The 22,366-nt window shown below is 40.4% G+C and overlaps 1 protein-coding gene across 1 annotated transcript; it reads right to left on the reverse strand.

The window, feature by feature from the left end:
• Nucleotides 1–17,077: 17,077 nt before the first annotated feature.
• Nucleotides 17,078–20,042, reverse strand: CCN2 (cellular communication network factor 2). Its single transcript, XM_068985053.1, has 5 exons — nucleotides 19,971–20,042; nucleotides 19,633–19,855; nucleotides 19,092–19,343; nucleotides 18,762–18,973; nucleotides 17,078–18,386 (listed from the first exon to the last, which is right to left on the reverse strand). The coding sequence occupies exons 1-5, from the start codon at nucleotides 20,034–20,036 to the stop codon at nucleotides 18,090–18,092; spliced, it is 1,050 nt and encodes a 349-aa protein (XP_068841154.1). The 5' UTR covers nucleotides 20,037–20,042; the 3' UTR covers nucleotides 17,078–18,089.
• Nucleotides 20,043–22,366: the final 2,324 nt, after the last annotated feature.

The following is a 22,366-nucleotide window of genomic DNA, read 5'->3' on the forward strand; positions in this document are numbered from 1 at the left end:
TCTAATTACCTAACAGTAGCAACTACTATGATTTTTTGGAGTAAACTTTTAAAATGCTAAATATAAAAATAGTGTTACGCACAAAAATGCTTTCCTGGAGGCTCAGTGGTAAAGAAACTTCCTGCAATGCAGGAGACCCAGGTTCAATCCCTGGGTTGGGATGATCCTCTGGAGAAAGGAATGGCTCCCCACTCCTGTACTCTTGCTTGGAGAATTCCATGGACAGAGGAGCCTGGCGGCCTACAGTCCATGGGATCACAAAGAATTAGAAACAACTGAGAGACTATCACTCATAGACAAAAATAACCCCAAAGCTCTGGGATCTACCCAAAATGTAAAGAAATAGGATAAAAGATACCTTCCAAAAATGTCTAATGGCTAGGGGTTGGAGGATGGGTGAGAAATTAAACTAAATCTTAAGTGTATTCTTCTGAATTCAATCCATTCCATAAGCTATTTGCACATTTCATGGTTGATTTGTTTTGCATTGTAGCTTTGGGATTTAAATGCAAAATCAACTCTTTAAAAAGATATTTAATTTTTTAAAATTATCTACAAATAAACATTAGACCTGATTAATTTATTTTAAAGATATTACCCAGAAAAACATCTATTTCTGCTTTATTGACTATGCCAAAACCTTTGACTGTATGGATCACAATAAACTGTGGAAAATTCTGAAAGAGATGGGAATCCCAGACCACCTGACCTGCCTCTTGAGAAACCTATATGCAGGTCAGGAAGCAACAGTTAGAACTGAACATGGAACAACAGACTGGTTCCAAATAGGAAAAGGAGTATGTCAAGGCTGTATATTGTCACCCTGCTTATATGACTTATATGCAGAGTATATCATGAGAAACACTGGGCTAGAAGAAGCACAAGCTGGAATCAAGATTGCCAGGAGAAATAGCAATAACCTCAGATATGCAGATGACACCACCCTTATGGCAGAGTGAAATAGGAGAGTGAAAAAGTTGGCTTAAAGCTCAACATTCAGAAAACTAAGATCATGGCATCTAGTCCCATCATTTCATGGCAAATAGATGGGGAAACAGTGGCTGACTTTATTTTGGGGGGCTCCAAAATCACTGCAGATGGTGATTGCAACCATGAAATTAAAAAATGCTTACTCCTTGGAAGGAAAGTTATGACCAACCTGTCAGGGAACGTTTAAGGAATCTCATATGTTATTTTCTATTTCTCAAGGGCCCTCTGTTCCTTATCAGTTCCTGGAAAACAGGAACGAGCAGAGCTGTACATAGTTCTCAGGACTGAGGCCATGAGGCAAAATGCATACATGGATTCCTTTCAGTAACTTTTTTACTTTTCTGTAAAACTACTTAATCATGTTCCTATTTCCAATACATGGATTGTCTTCTGGCCCTGTGATGATTGTTATTCCCCTAGTTACAGTTGTTATGGACCTATCACTATTGTTATTCCCTTAGTTGCTGTTATGTGTCTGGTTTCGGTGTTTTTTACTCAACTTTATTTTTCAGCCTAAAGCTTCCTTGTATAACAATATATAAACACATGCTGCCATGAATAAGCACCCTTGTTTCATTACAGACTTTCATCCCCCATGTCCTTCTTTTCATCGATTTCTGTCCCCAGTTTCCGGTCTATCAAGAAGACCATAACACCAACCTAGACAAGCATATTAAAAAGCAGAGAGATTACTTTGCCAACAAAGGTCCATATAGTCAAGGCTACGGTTTTTCCAGTAGTCATGTATGGATGTGAGAATTGGACTATCAAGAAAGCTGAGTGCTGAAGAACTGATGCTTTTGAACTGTGGTGTTGGAGAAGACTCTTGAGAGTCCCTTGGACTGCAAGCAGATCCAACCAATCCATTCTAAAGGAGATCAGTCCTGGGTGTTCATTGGAAGGACTGATGCTGAAGCTGAAACTCCAATACTTTGGCCACGTGATGCAAAGAGCTGACTCATTGGAAAAGACCATGATGCTGGGAAAGATTGAGGGCAGGAGGAGAAGGGCCGACAGAGGATGAAATGGTTGGATGGCATCACTGACTGAATGGACACAAGTTTGGGTGAACTCCGGGAGTTGGTGATGGACGGGGAGGCCTGGCGTGCTGTGGTCATGGGTTCACAAAGAGTCAGACACGGCTGAGCTACTGAACTGAACTGATAATTAAATAACCCACTTAATTCAACCCATGTTTACTGAAACTCTTCCATGTCGAAGCTGAGCTTCTGAGCTCAAGAATTTTGGAGCAGATAGGATCTACTATTATCCTGTAAAGCAAATCTAAAGTACACAATTAGAATGGTGCTTTTAAGTATAACTTTCTGTGATGATGAAATTGTTCTACATCTCTGTTGTCCAATATAGAAGCCACAAGCTTCTGATCATTTGAAATAATGCTCAAATGAAAGAAAAGTTGAATTTTGCACATTATTTAATTTTAATTCATGCAAATTTAATAGCTACACCTGTCTATTGGTTTACATCTGGACAGCAAAGAACTAGAAAATGGATAAAACTGACATAAGCGACATAAGAAGTTATAAACATTACGTTTGCTAGAATGTTTTAGAAAAAAAAATACTACTCACAGGTCAGGGGAATCAGGAAAGCAGTTTTAGTGACTTCTGGGAAGAGTTTTAAAGATATGTAGTATTGGTTTATATATAAATGTGTGTATGCATACACACACATATACATATTATAAAAGAATCAGGGGAAGAATTTTGCAGGGAGAGGGACTAGAGTGAATAAAAAAATGTGTGGCAACTGTTTGGAAACTGGTAAGGCCAGCTTGGTTTTGGCATAAAAGTATGTACAATAGTAATATGAAACTATTCTGAGTAGATTCTTTGATGTCATTTTGTGGATCTTGATTACCATTTTGAAAAGATGGTATTTACCTTGGTAGTAACTTCTACATCTTTTCTGGAGCACCAAATTAATGTGACCAGAGATGACAATCTGATGGCAGTAATTAAGAATTGTGGAGGGACAGGAAAACTAAAACTTGTATTAGCAGACTCATACAAATATTGCTGGCAGAATAGTGAAATATGTAATAAGAATGATGGAAATTTTGAGATGGTTTAGAAGTTTCTGTGTTTGGAGGCATGTGAATAGAAACTGGTACCTACCATTTTTCTTTGGAGACTTGTGATGATAGGATAGCATGCAGTAGCACCTTTCACCATCAAAGTGAAAAGGGATTTTGGCACCTGGGAATAAGATGGAGGGAGTTTCAGCCTGATCACCACTTTATGAAGCTTTCAAAAGTATCTGAGAATTTAGAGAAGGGGCAAAAGTAATAGAACTGCCCAGCAAATGCTTGCACCCGCTTCGGAAGCCCTACTTAGAGAACCATCCAGTTGAAAATATTTAAGAATTTCTCTTGAGAGTCCTTCTTTGACTCATGTGTTATGGAGAAATATGTTATTTAATCTCCAGGTATTTGGGGATTTTCCAGCTATCTTTCTGTTTTTGATTTCTAGTTTTATTGTAGAGCAGACATTATATGATTTCAATTCTTTTAAACTTGTTAAATTACATTTTATGGCCCAGAAGGTGAATATATACTGGTGGATGTCCCATGTGAGCTTGAGAATAATGTTTAATATACTGTTGTTGGGTGAAGTAGCTTATAGATGTCAATTATGTTCTATTGATCAATGGTGCTTTGAGTTTAATTGTGCCCTTACTGATTTTCTGCCTGCTAGATCTGTCCATTTCTGATAGAGAGGTATCAAATCTCCCTCCAAGAATAACAGTGGGTTCATTTATTTATTTTCATAGTTCTGTAAGTTTTTGCCTCATGTATTTCAATGTTGTATTGTTTAGGTACATGCACATTAAAGCTGGTTATGTCTTCTTGGACTACTGACCCCTTTATTACATACATACACAATGCCCCTGTGTATCCTTAACTTACCTTATTCTAAAGTCTGCTCTTTCCAAAATCAATATGGTTACTCCCGCTTTCATTTGATTAGCGTTACCATGGCATACCTTTCTCCATCCCTTTCCTTTTAATGTACATATGTCTATAGTTAAAGTGGGATAATTGGAGGTGTAGGATGCAGGTGCAGGTGTAGACAACCTATAGTTGAGTCTTGTTTTTTGATTCATTCTAATAATCTGTCTTTTAATTGAACACAGACTTTTAAAGCGCTTATCTATACTATGTGATTAGATTTTTTTGTCCTTTCTTAGCACATCAGTTATATTTCTTCTTAAACTTTTTTTGTATTTGCCCTAGAGTACCCTATACATTTAAATTATTCAAATCTGTTTTCATATAACACTCTACTACTTCATAGGTGAAAGTGTGTTAGTCACTCAGTTGTGTCTGACTCTTTGTGACCCCCCTGGACTATAGCCCACCAGGCTCTTCTGTCCGTGAAATTCTCCAGGCAAGAATACTGGAGTGGGTGGCCATTCTCTTCTCCAGGGGATCTACTCAACCCAGAAATCGAACCTGGGTCTCCTGCATTGTAGGAAGATTCTTGACCATCTGAAACACCAGAGAAGACCTTGATGGGTAGTACTTTAATAATAGCAAAAGAGATCCTAATTCTCCCTTAATCTTTTGGTGAACTTGTATCCCTGTGAACATCAGCAATATTTCTCAGTGTCCCCATCTTTGGTGTGACCGCATAGCTAGAGAGAGCTGAAATTAAGTATTTTCCTTCCTCCAGACAGGCTGTTCTCAATCACTCAGTCATGTCTGACCCTCTGTGGCCCCATGGACTATAACCCATCAGGCTCCTCTGTTCTTGGTATTTTTCAGGCAAGCATACTGGAGCAGGTGGCCATTTCCTGCTCCAAGGGATCTTCCCCACCCAGATATTGAACCAGCATCTCTTTCTTCTCTTGCATTGGCAGGAGGATTCTTTACCACTAGCGCCACCTAGGAAACCCTCCAGACAGGTTGCTGCTGAGTCACTCCAGTTGTGTCCGACTCTGTGTGACCGCATAGACGGCAGCCCACCAGGCTCCCCTGTCCCTGAGATTCTCCAGGCAAGAACACTGGAGTGGGTTGCCATTTCCTTCTCCAATGCAGGAAAGTGGAAAGTTAAAGTGAAGTCGCTCAATCCTGTCTGACTCTTAGCGACCCCGTGGACTGCAGCCCACCAGGTTCCTCCATCCTTGGGATTTTCTAGGCAGGAGTACTGGAGTGGGGTGCCATTAGGCTCTAACAAAACCCCAATAGGTTAGGCTCTAGTAAAATAACTTCTCCTTGGGCTTGGCCTTGTTAAGAACAGAGTGCTCTGGTATATTTTTAAATGGTTACTTTTGCCTTTCCCCTGGTTGAAGCAAGAGAGAATTTTCCTCCAGTATACATAGAGGTCCTAGAGATGAATCACAAAAGCATGGGACTCTCCTTAGGAATGGGTTTGAGGCTACTTTCTCTGTAAATGAATCTCTAAGTTGAAGTTAAAATATTTGAGGGTGGGTAAGAAGAAAGTGGAGGATTCCATGACAATGGAGAGTTCCCATGTGGGTAACAAGTAGATTAATAGTGCTATTAATAGAAATGCAGAGTCACATGGAAAAGCTGATTTTGAGGGAAATTGTGATGTTCTCTTAGTGAGAAGCATAATAAAACCAATAGTATTTCTCTTTTTTTCCTAACATCAAGGATGATTCATCAAACTGTGTTTATACAAAACAAACAACCACCTCCTTCAAAAAAAAATCTTCAAGTAGATGATCCCCAGACCTAGCTCTCTATTAAATACACCCAGTGGTGCCTCCAGTCAACATCTCCCAGGGGAGCTCTTGGCTGTTGTTCTTGGCCATGACCACTTTTTGGCCACTACTTCCAACAGTGGTCAGCATGAATTTCCATAGCTGTAACCTTCCAGTGGCCACCCATATTGTCACAGATCTTAACCAGCAGCAACACCTCCAGGCAGGTCTTCCTTCTGGTGAACAAGACTGCCAGACATTGTCAGCAGCTCTTGACCCCTGTATCCCTGGAATCCCTATAAATTCCAAAAGGTTTAATTTTAAAGGATCTCAATCCCAAACATCTTAAAAGGCTTATGGTTTCCCTCAGTGACTAATGGTCACATTAGACTTCCAGCATCACTCCCCAAGGTCAGCTCTCAATAGGCTCCATGTTAAGCCCTTAAAGGGCTGTTAAGATGCCACATTATTCTTTTAAAGTTCTTTATATTTCCATTGGCTATTCTACATATCTCTAGCAGAAAAGTCCCATGGGCAGAGATGTTTGGATTCCGGCTTGAAAGACTGATGGGTGTTTTCTCATTGTGGGATCCTCTGGGTACTCCAGAGAGCTGAGCAACCTGTGTGTAGGAAGGAGGTCACTGAACAATCAGGTTTTGAGCAGAGCAGCAGAAAGACTACCACAAAAAGATTGTTAGAAAATTGACAAAAACTCAAACCCAAAAGAATGAAAGCCATCAGAAACGATGAGTGAACTGAGAATGTGTATAATATTCTCAGGAAACCATTTTAGTTGCTTTTCCCACTTTCTTTCACTGTTCACTAAGGCAGATACATGAATTGACATCTCTGCAGCTCGAGCAAAGCTCCTGTCTTCTTTAAAAGGTATCTCTCTGGGTCGGGAAGATCCCCTGGAGAAGAGAATGGCTACCCACTCCAGTATTCTTGCCTGAAGAATTCCATGGACAGAGGAGCCTGGTGGACCACAGTTGAGTGACTAACACTTTCACTTCAACTTTTACGAGAGGCCACCTTATCAAATCCACAACTCCCTCCCCACGAATAGGGAATTTTAGTGTTTGGCTCAGGGTCCACACACCTCCCTTCTCTCTCCATATCCTTCTATCAAGATGTCTACGCAAATGGAATTCTGAGAATTGCCTCAAATTTTTCAGAGTTCCTTAATGTAAACATGGAAATGCCTTGAGGTACAAATTATCAAGACATGAAATAAATTTCACATTGAGATTCATCAGCTCAAATTATGGGTAAAGGTTAAAAATCAGCAAATAAGTAAAATACAAAACAAACAAAAACAACAAACTCGGTCATGTAGAAAATATTTCCCAAGTCCCCTCTTTTAATGTGATTTTCAGCACTCTATAATAGCTCACTAGAGAGGATACAACAAATACTGACCACAGATCAGAATGAATTTAGGTAGAGAGAATTCAGGTTGAGGAGAAAAATAAGGAGTTGAATCTATTCTTATAAAAAACAAAACAAAAATCCCTCTGGAATGATAAAAAAAAGAACATTTGTAAAAAGAGTAAAACTAATATAGTTTGTCTTTTTTTTTTTAATGCTAAGGGTTTCAGTATTAGAGGATTTCAATCACAAACCTAGAATAAATCAATATACACTGGATTGAAAAATAGTTGATATTGTTAGCAGTGAATGCAGAAGTATAAATTTAAATTTTGACCTCAATTTCCCAATTTAAATAGCTCTACAGATGGTAAAGAGACCCCGGTTTGATTCCTGGGTCAGGAAGAACCCCTGTAGAAGGAACTGGCAACTCATTCTTTTACTCTTGCCTGGAGAATCCCATGGACAGAGGAGCCTGATGGGCTATAGTCCATGGGGACACAAAGAGTTGGACATGACTAACATACACTGATTCTTGGATTTCATATGGTTTGTTTTAAATCTATCTGTATTTCCTAAATTTTGTAATAACTTCTTTGTATAGCACCCATCATATCAGCAGTCAGATTTGGGTACTTTCTGTGCTTTATGTATTATTTTTATAAACATGATGATTGACTGGACGTCACTTGAAAATATAAGATAATAAATATAAGATATTCTTAAACCAGTTAGATTCATGGGTCTATTATTATTCTCTTGGTCTTTATTATATTTAGGACTAAAATGTAATCACTAGAGTATTTATTTATAGTCCAGCCTTTTCAGGGAAAAGACCCAAGATACCATAAGTGATATTCATGAAGCCTGGTTGAAAATAAAAATGAGTATGAAAATGAGTCTGTACATAGCAACTACTTTTAAAAAAATCAGAAAGCTGGGTTTAGTTTGAAATTTGCATTTATTCACACATGAGTAAACATGATTGAAAGTATTACCTCATCCTCTCTTCTCTTAGTCCCTTCTGCCCTGTCCCTGGATGCTTTATTAGCTGGTCATTTCTAGCCTTTGTTTTGTTGTTTTGTTTTAATTAGATAAAGGAAATTATTGTTTATCATAAAATAGTATTTGCTATCCATTTGTTTGTCTGTATCCTGTTGAAATGTACCACACATAATAAAGTGTTGATAAACCTTATTGCTGAAGTAGAACTTACAGAATGAGAAGTTATTTTCCACAAGGGACTTTAGGCACCTTAAAAGCTTGTTGTGTAGATACTAGTTGTGTATATACTAGTCTATTGCATGAATATTCTATATTCTACTAATTAAATGGTATTTATCAAGTCCCATTAAGTATATGTCAAATATATAGTTTCATGGTTTCTAATAGTTAGCTTCATTTTGGAATTATGTTTTAATGAAAGAGCCTACTGATAACCTAGTAAAGGCTCCTCTGTCCATGGGATTCTCCAGGCAAGAATACTGGGGTGGGTTACCATTTGCTTCTCCAGGGGATCTTCCCGACCTAGGGATCCAACCTGGGTCTTCCGCATTGGAGGCAGACACTTTAACCTCTGAGCCACCAGGGAAGCCCAATAAAAAATGTTGGAAAAGATCAATCTGTCCTCTGAGATTTAAATAAAAGCTGGCATGAGTACATCTGATGTTGAAAGGGATATCCAATGTCTCCCTAAGATCTTTGTGCAGTTTGAGAAATGCTTACAAATAATTCTAACTTTGAGTTTCTATCTCCACTAACTTCTCAGTTTCATTTCCCATTCATATCAAAGGGGCTGTGGTAGTTTTGTTACACTGAACTTATTATATGCACTATGCATTATCTTTTAGGAGCTCATTATCTGAAATATTAAAAGGAAGGCTTTTCCCCCTACAATATAATGATGACTGTTTTTTGTAGACAATTTGGAAAGTCTAAAATATTATGAAGATGGAAAAAATAACCCCCAGATAATCCCTTTTAATGTCTTGGTAGCATTCTTTTAAAAAATTGCCTAAATCCTTTTACTTATTTTTAAATTTTTCATTTGAGATATCATGTACATATAAAAAGTGTATGTGAAGTTTTCTCATGCTCCCACCTCCAAAATGACCACTATTCTGAAATCCATCACTGTTGATTAGTTTTGCCTATTATTCAATGTCATTGTAAGCAGAAACATGTAGTGTATGTGATTTGTATGTATTGGCCTCTTTCATTTAGTATAATATCAGCAGTTCTTTTTTATTGATATATACTAGTCTATTGCATGAATACTCTTTATTCTACCCATTCTCCTGTTTGGATTGTTTTCAGCTTTGGGGATGGATAAAACTGCTTTCAGAATTTTGCATGCATGTATTGCTCATTCTTTGGATCTATACCAACGAGTAAAAGTTTTCTATGTAAAATGTTTAGGTTTAGCAGATTCTGCCAGACAGTTTTTTAATGTTATTATGCTTATCTAAGTTAACTATTAACTGTGCTGACAAAGATTGTGTTAGATTTGTTAACCTAATGCAATTGTTAATTTATTTTACTTTCTTGAGACGTAAATTCTAATTAATATATGATATTCCACATTTCTTACTAATTTTTCTTTCTCTTTTAAATATAAAAGGAGATCAGACCAGTCAATCCAAAGGAAATCAACCCCAAATATTCATTGGAAGGACTGATGCTGAAGCTGAAGCTCCAATACTTTGGCCACCTGATGCAAAGAGCTGACTCATTGGAAAAGACCCTGATGCTAGGAAAGATTGAAGGCAGGAGGAGAAGGGAATGACAGAGGATGAAATGGTTGGATGGCATCACCGACTCGATGGACATGAGTTTGGGTGAACTCCGGGAGTTGATGATGGACAGGGAAGCCTGGCGAGCTCCTGTTTATGGGGTCACAAAGAGTCAGACACAAAAAGTCTAGCAACTGAACAACAACAATGTAGAAGAGAGTCTCTACGTCTATTGCTTTGTATCCTATATTTAGATTTGGAATCTGACAGTATTTTAAGAAAATGTTTTATGTTTACCTTATTTTTAGTCTTAGCAACAGTTTATATATAATCAGTATGATTCATGAGATAAAAAAATAGCTATTGTAAATTTACAGAAGAAAAATCTTCTATGAATTTATTTATGGAATTGGAAAATGAGGTAAGAATATACATTGAATTTACATGAATACACGAATTCTGTAGAGTATGTATGTTGCACATGCTCCTAGGCACTTGGCAAATTAAGGAATAGTGACCTGAATGGCTTAGTTATCTGCTTTTTTTAATAGAAGTATACTTGATTTATTATAATATATTAATTCCTGTTGTACAGCAAAGTGATTGAGTTAAACATATACATACATTCTTTTTTATGTTCTTTTCCATTATGGTTTATCATAGGATATTTAGTCATCTGTTTATATATTGTGAGCTGTTTATCTAAATTTGAAATTATGAAAAACTTGAACACTTTGGCATATCCTTTGCTACTTTTCTTTTTATTGAGGAGTTAAAAGATTTGTTTTTAAACTATTTTTCTGATTATAAAATATTGCATGTTCATTTCTAGAAATTTGGAAAATTACAGAAAATTATTTTAAAAGAATATAAAATTGTTTTAAATTGATTATCATGTGATGAATACTATTAAGAGATTATCAATTTCTTTAAAAAGTCATCTATGGGTTATGTCTGGGGTTGGTACAGATTGGGCCAATCTCTTCTGAGGCACTGTTAGTTATGGAGAACAAGGATATGACACAGAAGTCGTCATGGGGACATTCAGCTCAGTTCAGTTGCTCAGTCGTGTCCGACTCTTTGTGACCCCATGAATCGCAGAATGCCAGGCCTCTCTGTCCATTGCCAACTCCCAGAGTCCACCCAAAGCCATGTCCGCTGAGTCAGTGATGCCATCCAACCATCTTATCCTCTGTCATCCCCTTCTCCTCCTGCCCTCAATCTTTCCTAGCATCATGGTCTTTTCAAATGAGTCAGCTCTTTGCATGAGGTGGCCAAAGTATTGGTGTTTCAGCTTCAACATCAGTCCTTCCAATGAACACCCAGAACTGATCTCCTTTAGGATAGACTGGTTGGATCTCTTTGCAGTCCAAGGGACTCTCAAGAGTCTTCTCCAACACCACAGTTCAAAAGCATCAATTCTCTGGCACTCAGCTTTCTTTATAGTCCAACTCTCATATCCATACATGACCACTGGAAAAAACATAGGCTTGTCTAGATGGACCTTTGTTGACAAAGTAATGTCTCTGCTTTTTAATATGCTGTCTAGGTTGGTCATAACTTTCCTTCCAAAGAATAAGCGTCTTTTAATTTCATGGCTACAATTACCATCTGCAGTGATTTGGGAGCTCAGAAAAATAAAGTCAGCCACTGTTTCCACTGTTTCCCCATATATTTGCCACGAAGTGATGGGACTGGTTGGCCATGATCTTAGTTTTCTGAATGTTGAGCTTTAAGCCAACTTTTTCACTCTACTCTTACACTTTCATCAAAAGGCTCTTTAGTTCTTCACTTTCTGCCATAAGGGTGGTGTCATCTGCATATCTGAGGTTATTGATATTTCTCCTGGCAATCTTGATTCCAGGTTGTGCTTCTTCTAGCCCAGTGTTTCTCATGATGTACTCTGCATAGAAGTTAAAGAAGCAGGGTGACAATATGCAGCCTTGACATACTCCTTTTCCTATTTGGAACCAGTCTGTTGTTCCATGTCCAGTTCTGACTGTTGTTTCCTGACCTGCATGCAGGTTTCTCAAGAGGAAGGTCTGGTGTTCCCATCTCTCTCAGAATTTTCCAGTTTATTGTGATCCACACAGTCAAAGGCTTTGGCAAATATCATGTTTAGTGTATAATGAATAGATTGCTTATGATCATCAGATGACCAATTGGGTCTTTTCTCTTAATTGTCATAATGAGGTAATGAATTTAAATATAGATGATAGGCTTAATACACTGATTTTTATTGTCTTAAGAAGCTCAAATTGCCTCATCTTTAGTAGGAGTCTCTTCAGCTTGCCTGTTGAATCCTTTCAATATGTTCTTAATCGTCCTTGTGAACTTCATTATTATCTAATATATAAAGGTATTCCCTGCATAATTGTTTTTAACTTACACATTTCTTGCTCCAGTCCTGGAATCAGCTATTCTTCAAGAAGCTCTGGTTGTTTTAGTGGAAAGTAACATTGCAAGGGTACAATTTGGGCCTAGGGATGCTCATTGTTTTTGAGTTGTCATTGTAGTTTACTCAGTGAGCAGATGTAGCAAAATATATATGTATATATGCATACACATATATAATTGTGTGTGTTTTTTTTTAATGATTTTATTTATTCATTCATTTTTGGCTGTGCCAGGTCTTCATTGTTGCATGGGCTTTTCTCTAGTTGTGGTGAGCGGGGATACTTTCTAGTTTCAGTGCTCAGACTTCTTATTGCAGCGGTTTTCTTGTGAAACGTGGGCTCTAGGGTGTATGTGCTTCAGTAGTTGTGGCATGTAGGCTCATCGTTGTGGCTCCTGGACTTCAGAGCGCAGGCTCAATCATTGTGGTACACAGTGGGCTTAGTTGCTCTGCAGCATGTGGGATCTTCCTGGATCAGGGATTGAACCCATGTCTCCTGCATTGTCAGGCAGATTCTTTATCACTGAGCCACCAGGGAAGCCTTGTGTGTATGTTTTAAAAGATAAAATGCATCATAAATGTATGCTGATATTTCTAATCCAAATTCAGAACTACAGAATCTAACTTAGTGAAGTGAAGTCACTCAGTCATGTCCGACTCTCTGTGACTCCATGGACGGTAGCCTACCAGGCTCCTCTGTCCATGGGATTCTCCAGGCAATAGTACTGGAGTGGACTGCCATTTCCTTCTCCAGGGGATCTTCCTGACCCAGGGATGGAACCTGGGTCTCCTGCATTGTAGACAGACGCTTTACCATCTGAGCCACCAGGGAAGTCGAATCTACCTTAACCACTTAAAAAAAATTTAACTGAAGGATAATTGCTTTACATTATTGCATTGATTTCTACCAAGCATCAATATGAAACAGCCATAGGAACTTAACCAGTTTTATATTAAATCTGTATTTTCTGACTTTCTCACTAAGAATCCCAGTATTCACCAGTGCTAAGGATAGTATTTTGGCCACCTCATGCGAAGAGTTGACTCATTGGAAAAGACTCTGATGCTGGGAGGGATTGGGGGCAGGAGGAGAAGGGGACGACCGAGGATGAGATGGCTGGATGGCATCACTGACTCGATGGACGTGAGTCTGAGTGAACTCCGGGAGCTGGTGATGCACAGGCAGGCCTGGCGTGCTGCGATTCACGGGGTTGCAAGGAGTCGGACACGACTGAGCGACTGAACTGAACTGAACTGAAGAATAGTATTAAAATGTCTGTAGTGGTTAATTTTCTTTAACCTGCATTATACACACCATAGTCTCAGAATAACAATACCATCGCCACTACAACCAATGAGAGCGTGCATGTGTGCGTGCATGCGTGCGTGCTCAGTTGCTTCAGTTGTTTCGGACTCTGCGATGCTGTGGACTGTAGCCTCCCAGTCTTCTCTGTCCAGGGGATTATCCAGCCAAGAACACTAGAGTGGGTTATTGTGCCCTCCCCAAGAGAATCTTCCTGACTCAGCGATTGAACCTGAATCTCTTACGTCTCCTATATTGGCAGGTGGGTTCTTTACCACTAGTGGGGAAGACCCTACCACCAAAAGAGTAGTTGTGTGTGAGTGTGTGCATGTGTGTGTATGTGTCGGTGGGTGTGTGTCATATGCTACTTTTATTCTCTCCCCAAACCTTTATGATTGCACTCTACACTGTCAGAGCGTATGGCTGCTGTATACTGCACTTTCTCCTCTTTCATCTTTATTCAGTCTTACTTCTAAAGATAAGCTACATTTAATGCCCACCACCAGTCCTTAATGTTAACATTTCTCAGCCATTTTTGCTTTTCGAGGCTCTTGTCTAGTAAGCTCTTGAGAAAGGGTTCATAAGAATAATATGTCCTGAGATCTTATATGGTTTTAATGATTTGTCTGTGTCCCTTCTTCAGTATCAGTTTTGAAGGATAAAAACTCTTTGGCTCACGTTTTCTTTCCTTCAGTACCTTAAATATGTTATTGTAACTTTTCTGATATGAAGTGTTGTGGTCATTATCACAATGATGAATTACTTTTCTTTTACTTACAAGGTTCATGTTCTTTTTGCCTAGATGTTCTAACAATTTTTTCTTTTTCTTTATATTCCATCAATTTTGCTAGAATATGTCTCAGTGTTGGTTAATTTTATTAGCATCTTCCTGTATCACTTTCAAATCACTTTTTATTTCAGTTTTCTTTGTTTATAGTTTTTGGGTTTTTTCTTCATCAGGAATTCCTGCTATCCATATGTTGGGCCTTCCTTGCCTATCTATAATATTTACCACTTTTGAAACTTTTAAATTTTTTATTTAAAAAAAACTTCCCTCCTTCTCATCAACTACTCTTCTTAAGGAATTATCTGTTGTGTTTGTTCACCCTTGTGTCCCATATAGTTTTCTAACATTTCTTTAATTTCTAATTTCTTCTTGAAATTATTTCCAACTTTTACTAACTCATTTATGTTGCTATTTAATGTCATTAGTCATTTCCTTTTAATTCTTTATATCTCGTGTTATTTTCTTAATGTTCTGTTGAAATAGTAGATTATAGTTTGGGCATGTTTTCTGGACAAGTATTTCTGGCAATCTTCTTTTATCTGTAGAAATGCTATTCTATCCCCTATTATTATTTTTTCATATAATATCTTCATATGGATTTGACTGTGATGATTTTGTTTTTCTATTTTTTATGCAAAATTATTTTTCCTGAACTTTATTTAAGAAGACATCTTGGTTTAAATAGCTTTTCTAACTACACAGAGTTCCCTCTTTTATTGTTCTCATGTGTTAAAAATATGGCCATCTGCTTCTTGAGCTTTTGAACTTGTTTTCTTCTCATTTTTATCCGGACCTTCTCTTAGAATGTCTTTGTTGTTTCTGACTTAATTTTGATTTTACTCCTAAGAATGTGGAGTCCTCCCTTGGGAGACAGGCTTGGTTTGTAACTTTTGTTGGAGTGGGCAAAACAAAACTCTTACCAGTTTCACAAGATATCCTCAGATTGATCTATATTTCACTGCTGGCTATTTTGAAGCTCTCCTCTTCTCAGATGCATCAAATACCTTGTTGTATTCCTTTGCTTTTTCTCACATTTTATTCTGACATAGTAAAAGTCATGTAGTTGATGACTTCCCCCAACTCATATCTTAGGGTGCAAAGGATGTTTTGCCAACTAATTTTGTTATATGTCTCATGGTGTTTTGATTTCGCAATCTAATTTGTTTTTATGTGGAAATTTGGAAAATCTTAAAATCTATGCTTCCGTTATTACTTCTGTCTTCCCAGAATTCTCAAATTCCTTTTAAAACAGCCAGGTTCATTTACCATGGCCCCTCATCTTTGCAGCTAGGAGTCAACTGACAGAAAGGAAATATAAACCAAACAATGTGCTCTGTGTTTGTGTGTTGTGTGTGTGTATGTTTGCACGTGGATTTATTTGGGGAAGTGGGGCACAGCTACTGGCGGTGTTGCTATATACGTATGTGGGTGTATTCTAAAAGTCCAATGTTTTGACCAGAAATACTTTTCACATTTTGAAGACGGGAAGTTTTCCCTTTGGTTTGTGGCATGGGCTCTGTTTGGAGAACTAGCCTTTATTTTTGGATGTATTTTTGTCTCTTAGAATGACACTGGCACTACAACATTGCTAATTACCTTGTGATGGCTTAGTCTGTCTGCAACTATTTTTTTCCCTAGAATCCACAGCTATTCTTATCTAGAAAAAATGGGCTTCCAGTTGTCCCTGGAGTATTCCTTTTGTTTGCTGCTTATGTTAGTTGATTTTTCAGGGGAGATCTGGAAAGATCCAATTATCGTTTCCATGCAGGTCTTCTTGAACAATTTCATTTTGTCAAACTACTTAATGAACTATTGATCTTGAGATCTGATATAGTGAAAACTTGGGGAAATGGGAGTTGGTTTTAAGGCAAATTTCTATAATACAAATGAATGGAAGGTTGGCTTATCCTTCTTTTTGTACTTATGCCATCATCTATTTGTGATTGGTTATCATGGTAACTGAAAGCAGAATTATGCAAAATAACTTATTTTTACAGATTTAATAGTAAGATATTGAAGCTCAGAAATAGATCTACAGTAAAGCATACAAATTCAAAAAATAGTTAAAAATCTTCTATGTGCAAGGCATATGTAGGCTAGTTTATGATGATGGGTTGGAAATTAAATGCCTATAACAGCAGAGAGATAATAAATATAAACAGAACAATTGTGTTATATAACAATATAACAGAACAATCCCTGTTATAAATAAAACAGGGATTGGTGGAAACAAATAATCTGAAGAGAACTGAAGTATTTATAAAGTACTGTGAAGATAATGCAGAAGGCAATGGCAACCCACTCCAGTACTCTTGCCTGGAAAATCCCATCAACAGAGGAGCCTGGTAGGCTGCAGTCCATGGGGTCACTAAGAGTTGGACAGGACTGAGCAGCTTCACTTTCACTTTTCACTTTCATGCATTGAAGAAGGAAATGGCAACCCACTCCAGTGTTCTTGCCTGGAGAATCCCAGGGACAGGGGAGCCTGGTGGGCTGCCGTCTATGGGATCGCACAGAGTTGGACACTACTGAAGCGACTTAGCAGCAGCAGCAGCAGTGAAGATAATGAAAAGTGCCTATGTGCTCAACAGTGTGTATGCCTGTAAATTTGTGACACCTGATTCATTGTGAAATATGTTTATGTAAAAATTCTATTGAAGGGATCAACCAATTGATAAGGATAGATGAGAAAAAGATATTTAGAAAATTATAAGTGCACAGTTTTAAGACAAAAACTTCCCGTTTAATAAATGAAAAACCAAGCCCTTTATAAAAAAAATATATACTTTATTTTCAACTAGAAAGGTGCAAACATGTAACTTTTGGTCACACTCTCAACAAATAAACTGTCCAAAAAAACAGTCATAGTCAAAGTAGAGACAAATGCTTCCAGGTGGAAAAACCAATCAGCTATACAGAGCCACTCGTTTTTAATAAAGGTCATTTGTTCGTTAAAAGTGAGGCTACCACGTTTCCAACCTACAGCTCAGACTTTGAAGGACATCACTGCCTCATCTTCAGCAAACAACCTGTTTGGATGGACTGTTGCTCCAACTGCACAGAATTTCTATTTGAATATCCATTTCATGCTTTGAATTATCAGACAAGCTTTCCGTCCTACCTATGGTGTTCAGAATTGAGGCTAACACTTGAAATATCAAAGCATTAGAAACATAAAAAGGCACAAACAACTTTAAATTAACTTAGATAACTGTACAAATATATATATATACACACAATATTTACAGTATCAATAAAAAAAAATCTGGCTTGTTACAGGCAAATTAGCTTGCCACAAGCTGTCCAGTCTAATAGACAGAATTCTGATTCCTGAACAATGTCATCGAATCAGAAATGTCATAGCTGAATCTGCTGTCCTGACTTAAAGACGAACTTGACTCAGCCTCATGATGGCTGGAGAATGCACATCCGAGCTGTCGCTGGAGCTATAGGCAGGTCAGTGAGCATGCTAAAGTTTTTCTTTTCAGTGACATTCCAAATAGCAGTCACATCACTACCCCTAAAGATGACAAGACTTTCTACTGGCCTCCTCCCACTGCTCCTAGCATACATGCTGGCACTGTGCACTAATATAGTCCTATGGTCAAGTCTCAATTTCTTCAAACCAGTGTCTGGGGTTGATGGACTATTTGTTTGAATATCACATGGCACAGTATTTTGAATTTGGTGGGAATTTTTCTTTTCCCCAGTTAGAAGCACAGATTTAGATAACTTGTGCCACTGAAATCACGTGTACACAAAAATGAGATGTGAATCAATTCAAGTGACAGCCTAAAATGTTCACATGTCTCACTGTCTCTGGCTTTAGGCCATGTCTCCATACATCTTCCTGTAGTACAGTGACTCGAAGATGTCATTGTCTCCGGGGCAGTTGTAATGGCAGGCACAGGTCTTGATGAACATCATGCTCTTCTTCATGACTTCCCCATCAGGACACTTGAACTCCACAGGAAGGGTGGTGGTTCTGTGAGGGGTGCAGCATCGACCGTCTGTGCACACTCCGCAGAATTTAGCTCGGTATGTCTTCATGCTGGTGCAGCCAGAGAGCTCAAACTTGATAGGCTTGGAGATTTTGGGGGTCCGGATGCACTTTTTGCCTTTCTGAGGAAGACAAGGGAGGAGAGAAAAATCAATGACTCTGCAAGGGGTGTGGGTTTCTTCAACCTCTGTGTGTTCTAGTCTCCCGGGCATCTAACTTCTGTTTATATTTTGAGGAGGGAAAGTTTGAGTCTCATTTGCCAGTTTTCCAAAAATAGACATGGCATCTTTGGGGGTGTCTTGAATGAAACAGGGCTGTGGAGGATTTCCTAGTAGAAAACTGGTGGTTTCTATTAGGGAAGGTCTCATCCCAGTAAAACAGCTCAATGGTATTTTTGGAGATAACAGGCCTCTGTAACAGGGGTGACAAGAGACCTAGCTGTAGGCCAGTCCACTCTTGTTCCATGACCAGGAGTCAACAGAAACAGAACACCATACCTTAATATTCTCCTCCAGGTCAGCTTCGCAAGGCCTGACCATGCAGAGGCGGCTCTGCTTCTCCAGCCTGCAGAAGGCGTTGTCATTGGTAACCCGGGTGGAGATGCCCATTCCGCAGGTCTTGGAACAGGCACTCCACTCTGTGGTCTGGACCAGGCAGTTGGCTCGGATCATGGTTGGGTCTGGGCCAAACGTGTCTTCCGGCCGGTAAGCTATGAGAGCAGAACACACAAACACAAGGTGAGACACTAGGCTAAGACACTTCCCCCTGCCCTCGGCCAAGTCAGGACTCGGCCCCTGGGGGAGAATCACGCAGGAGGCTCAGCTCACCTGCGAGGGCAGGGCCGACCACGGTGTGCTCCTTGGGCTCATCACACACCCACTCCTCGCAGCATTTCCCGGGCAGCTTGACCCTCCGCGGGAAGGGGCAGTCGGGGCTGGGCAGGCGGATGTCCACGCTGCATAGGGGCACGCAGCCCACCGACCCGTCCAGACACGTGCACTGGTATTTGCAGCTGCTCTGAAAAGACTCTCCGCTCCGGTACACAGTTCCTCCGAAGACGCAGGGGGCACCATCTTTAGCTGAAGGAGAGGAAGGGAAAAGCGGGGGATGCAGGGCTCAAGCGTCATTCTGGAGGCTCCAACAGGAAGCGCATCGGGGATGGGAGCTGGAAGCTGGGCTCCAGGGGGAAGGCTGGAAACAGCCGAAGGGGAGGAAGGGACCCAATTCGAGCGGCGTTATTTTCCGTTAGCGGGAAGGTGGGTGTGAGGGACGAGGTCATCGACTGTCCCCCACTCCGGGACCCCAGTGTTGGGGTCGGGGGCGAGGGGCCCGGGGAGGTGGGGTGGGGGCGGGGGCTGCGGGTCTTACCGGTGCATACGCCGATCTTGCGGTTGGCCGGGGAGCCGAAGTCGCAGAAGAGGCCCTTGTGCGGATCGCAGGGGTCGCGCTCGGTACACAACTCGCTCAGCTGCTTGGCGCACACTCGGCAGCAGCCGCAGCCGTCCAGCACCAAGCTGACGCCGGCGGGGCAGCGCGGCGCCGGGCCGGCAGGGCACTGGCACGGGGCGCTGCAGTCCTGGCCGGAGGCGGACTGCGGAGGGAGGCGGCGGTCAGGCGACGCACGCCCCTCGGCGCCGCCTGGCCCTCTTCCCGCCATCCACGTCCCTCCCCCCGGCGCCGGCCGCTGCGGGGTCTCCGGTGCTTACCCGGCTGCAGAGGGCGAGCAGGAGCACGAAGGCGCAGCGGACCGGGCTCAGGCCGGTGGCTGACATGGTCGGGGCGCTGCAGCCGGCGGGCGGCGGGCGGCGAGAGGCGGCTGGCCGGGCGGGCGGCGCGGGTTTGGGCCGGAGGCGGGGGTAGGGGCGCGCCGGGCTGCGGTCTCGGGAGCTGTCGGCCGGGGCGGCTGCCGTCGGACTGGAGGAGGTGGGTCGCCGGCGGTGGGAGTCGCACTGGCTGCCTCCTCTCAGCGGGGAAGAGTTGTTGTGTGAGGCCGGGGCGGGCGGCCCGAGGCTTTTATACTCTCCGGGCGGCCCCGGCTCGCCAATGAGCTGAATGGAGTCCTACACAAACAGGGACATTCCTCGCATTCCTCCCCACCTTCCTGCCTCATCAACTCACACCGGATTGATCCTGACCCCTTGACACTCAGCATTCCTCCCGTCTGAAAAAGCTGGCACACTCCAGCTCACCAAAAAAAAAAAAAAAAAAAAAAAAAAGGGCTCAGTATTTCCAGCCACCAAATAGGATTTTTCCCCCCTTGCCTCTTCGCATCACTCCTGATTTATATCATATAAAAACACATCGGCAGTGATTTTATTATTATTTTTATACTACTTTTTAAAAAATACCACTCATTTCTGTTTCTGATGGCTGTGCCTGTTCTACCCACTGACGTAAATCCTTTGTAGGAGATAGCTGAGAAAAGAAAGGCTAATAGCAGGGATTCCTGAAAAATTCGAAAAGGTTTCCTTTTTATTTTTTGGTAATGATTTTTAGTTTTAGAGGCTGTCTGCCTTTGAAACTCTTCAGAGGGCACAAGAGGGGTTCATTTTCTTTAACTGCTTGAAATCCCCAAGAAGCAGACGCATACCTGGAAATCTCTGAATTCCATATGTTGGGGATGTAGGAAATTGATCACTTGTCACATGAAATAACGTGGGTGCCCATGGCCAGAGTAGAAAGAGAATAAAGCCAGGGGTCTGAGTATGGATGCAGTTTTATGGGAGAGATTTCCACACTCTTTCTTTGTGTTCTCTTACTATGTAGCAGTTTTAGTGTTGTGGCCATAGAGAGGGAAAAGGGATGATTGGGCATCAACACTTACAGAAAAAATCGGTCTGTTGTTATGTCAGGACAACTGATTCTGTGCTGGGTAGGTAGAAGCCCTGGGTGTTGGGATGTAAAAAGGGGTGTGAAGACAGGAAAACCTTACAGGAGAGACCAGCATGAAGCTTGGGGTTTACTTGGGGAGTTTTAAACACAGTCATGGGTTTTTGAAAAATGAGTGATTTTTCTTATACTAAAACCTATAATCTTTGAATGTGAATTGGTCTTGGTTTGTCTGGCAGTATAAAAAAAATCCAGTTATGTAACAAGAACACTGTATACCATTGTATTTGGTTGTAAACTGAGTGTCAGTAAATAATATATTTTAGTGACTCTCCACACACCTATGAATAGTGATTGTTACTTCTTATTACCCTAGGAGCCTGGAGCCTAATAGAGTTAGATTAGATCAAGGCAGGAGCAAGTTTTATTCCCTGTGCTCCTATGCAGATGTCAAATATGGCCAACAAAATCTAAACATATGTCCCTTTCCTAATATTGCTATCTAGCTTCACTAAGGAGTCAGGTAATTAACCGTGCTTCCTTTTAGAATATATAGTTTAGCTGCTTATTTGTTAATAACTCCAGTTTCTGTTTTATGGAAAGAGAATGATTCCAGGGCTATGCCATTTTTTCCTATTGTAATGTCACATTGTTGGATGCTGGTGTTACCATGAGCAGATTCATTTTAGCCGTTGATTATTTCTTGTATAGGTTGAAGATTAACCTATCTGTTTAAGATGCAAAAGCAAGCTTTCAAAAGATTATAGATTATAATTTGAAAATAGCCTGTTTAAACAGGCCTCATTTTTTTCAAGTTTCATTTTATTCTGTTGAAAAAGAGCCAAGAAAAAAATAACTACTTTAACTTCAGCACAAACCACATCATCTGTGCACAATTATCTTGTTAAGCAATCCACATGTTGTACAGTGTAGTTGCATGTCAACAGTGTGAATGGCCAGCCAGCGATGGGGGCCTCTGAAGCTGAGGAAGAATTTTCATCATTGTTATTTAATGTTCTTTCCAAGCATTCCTCAAAGAGAAGAGGCCTTAAAAGTTCCTATTTAAAGAAGGAACATTCCAAGTTATGTTAATAGCCGCATGTGTATTAAAGGTAACTTGGTCCCCAATTTTTTCTTCCCCTGTGGATGATTTTAAAAGTCCAAAATATGTGGGAAGCCACAGTGAAATCTTTCAAGACCTAAACCTCCAATTATATCTACCACTAATGGCTGGAAAGGTGTGGTGGATGGGGAAGGGTAGGGATGAGAAGCT

Source organism: Capricornis sumatraensis, chromosome 13, assembly GCF_032405125.1.
Source record: "Capricornis sumatraensis isolate serow.1 chromosome 13, serow.2, whole genome shotgun sequence".
Lineage (NCBI taxonomy): Eukaryota > Metazoa > Chordata > Mammalia > Artiodactyla > Bovidae > Capricornis > Capricornis sumatraensis.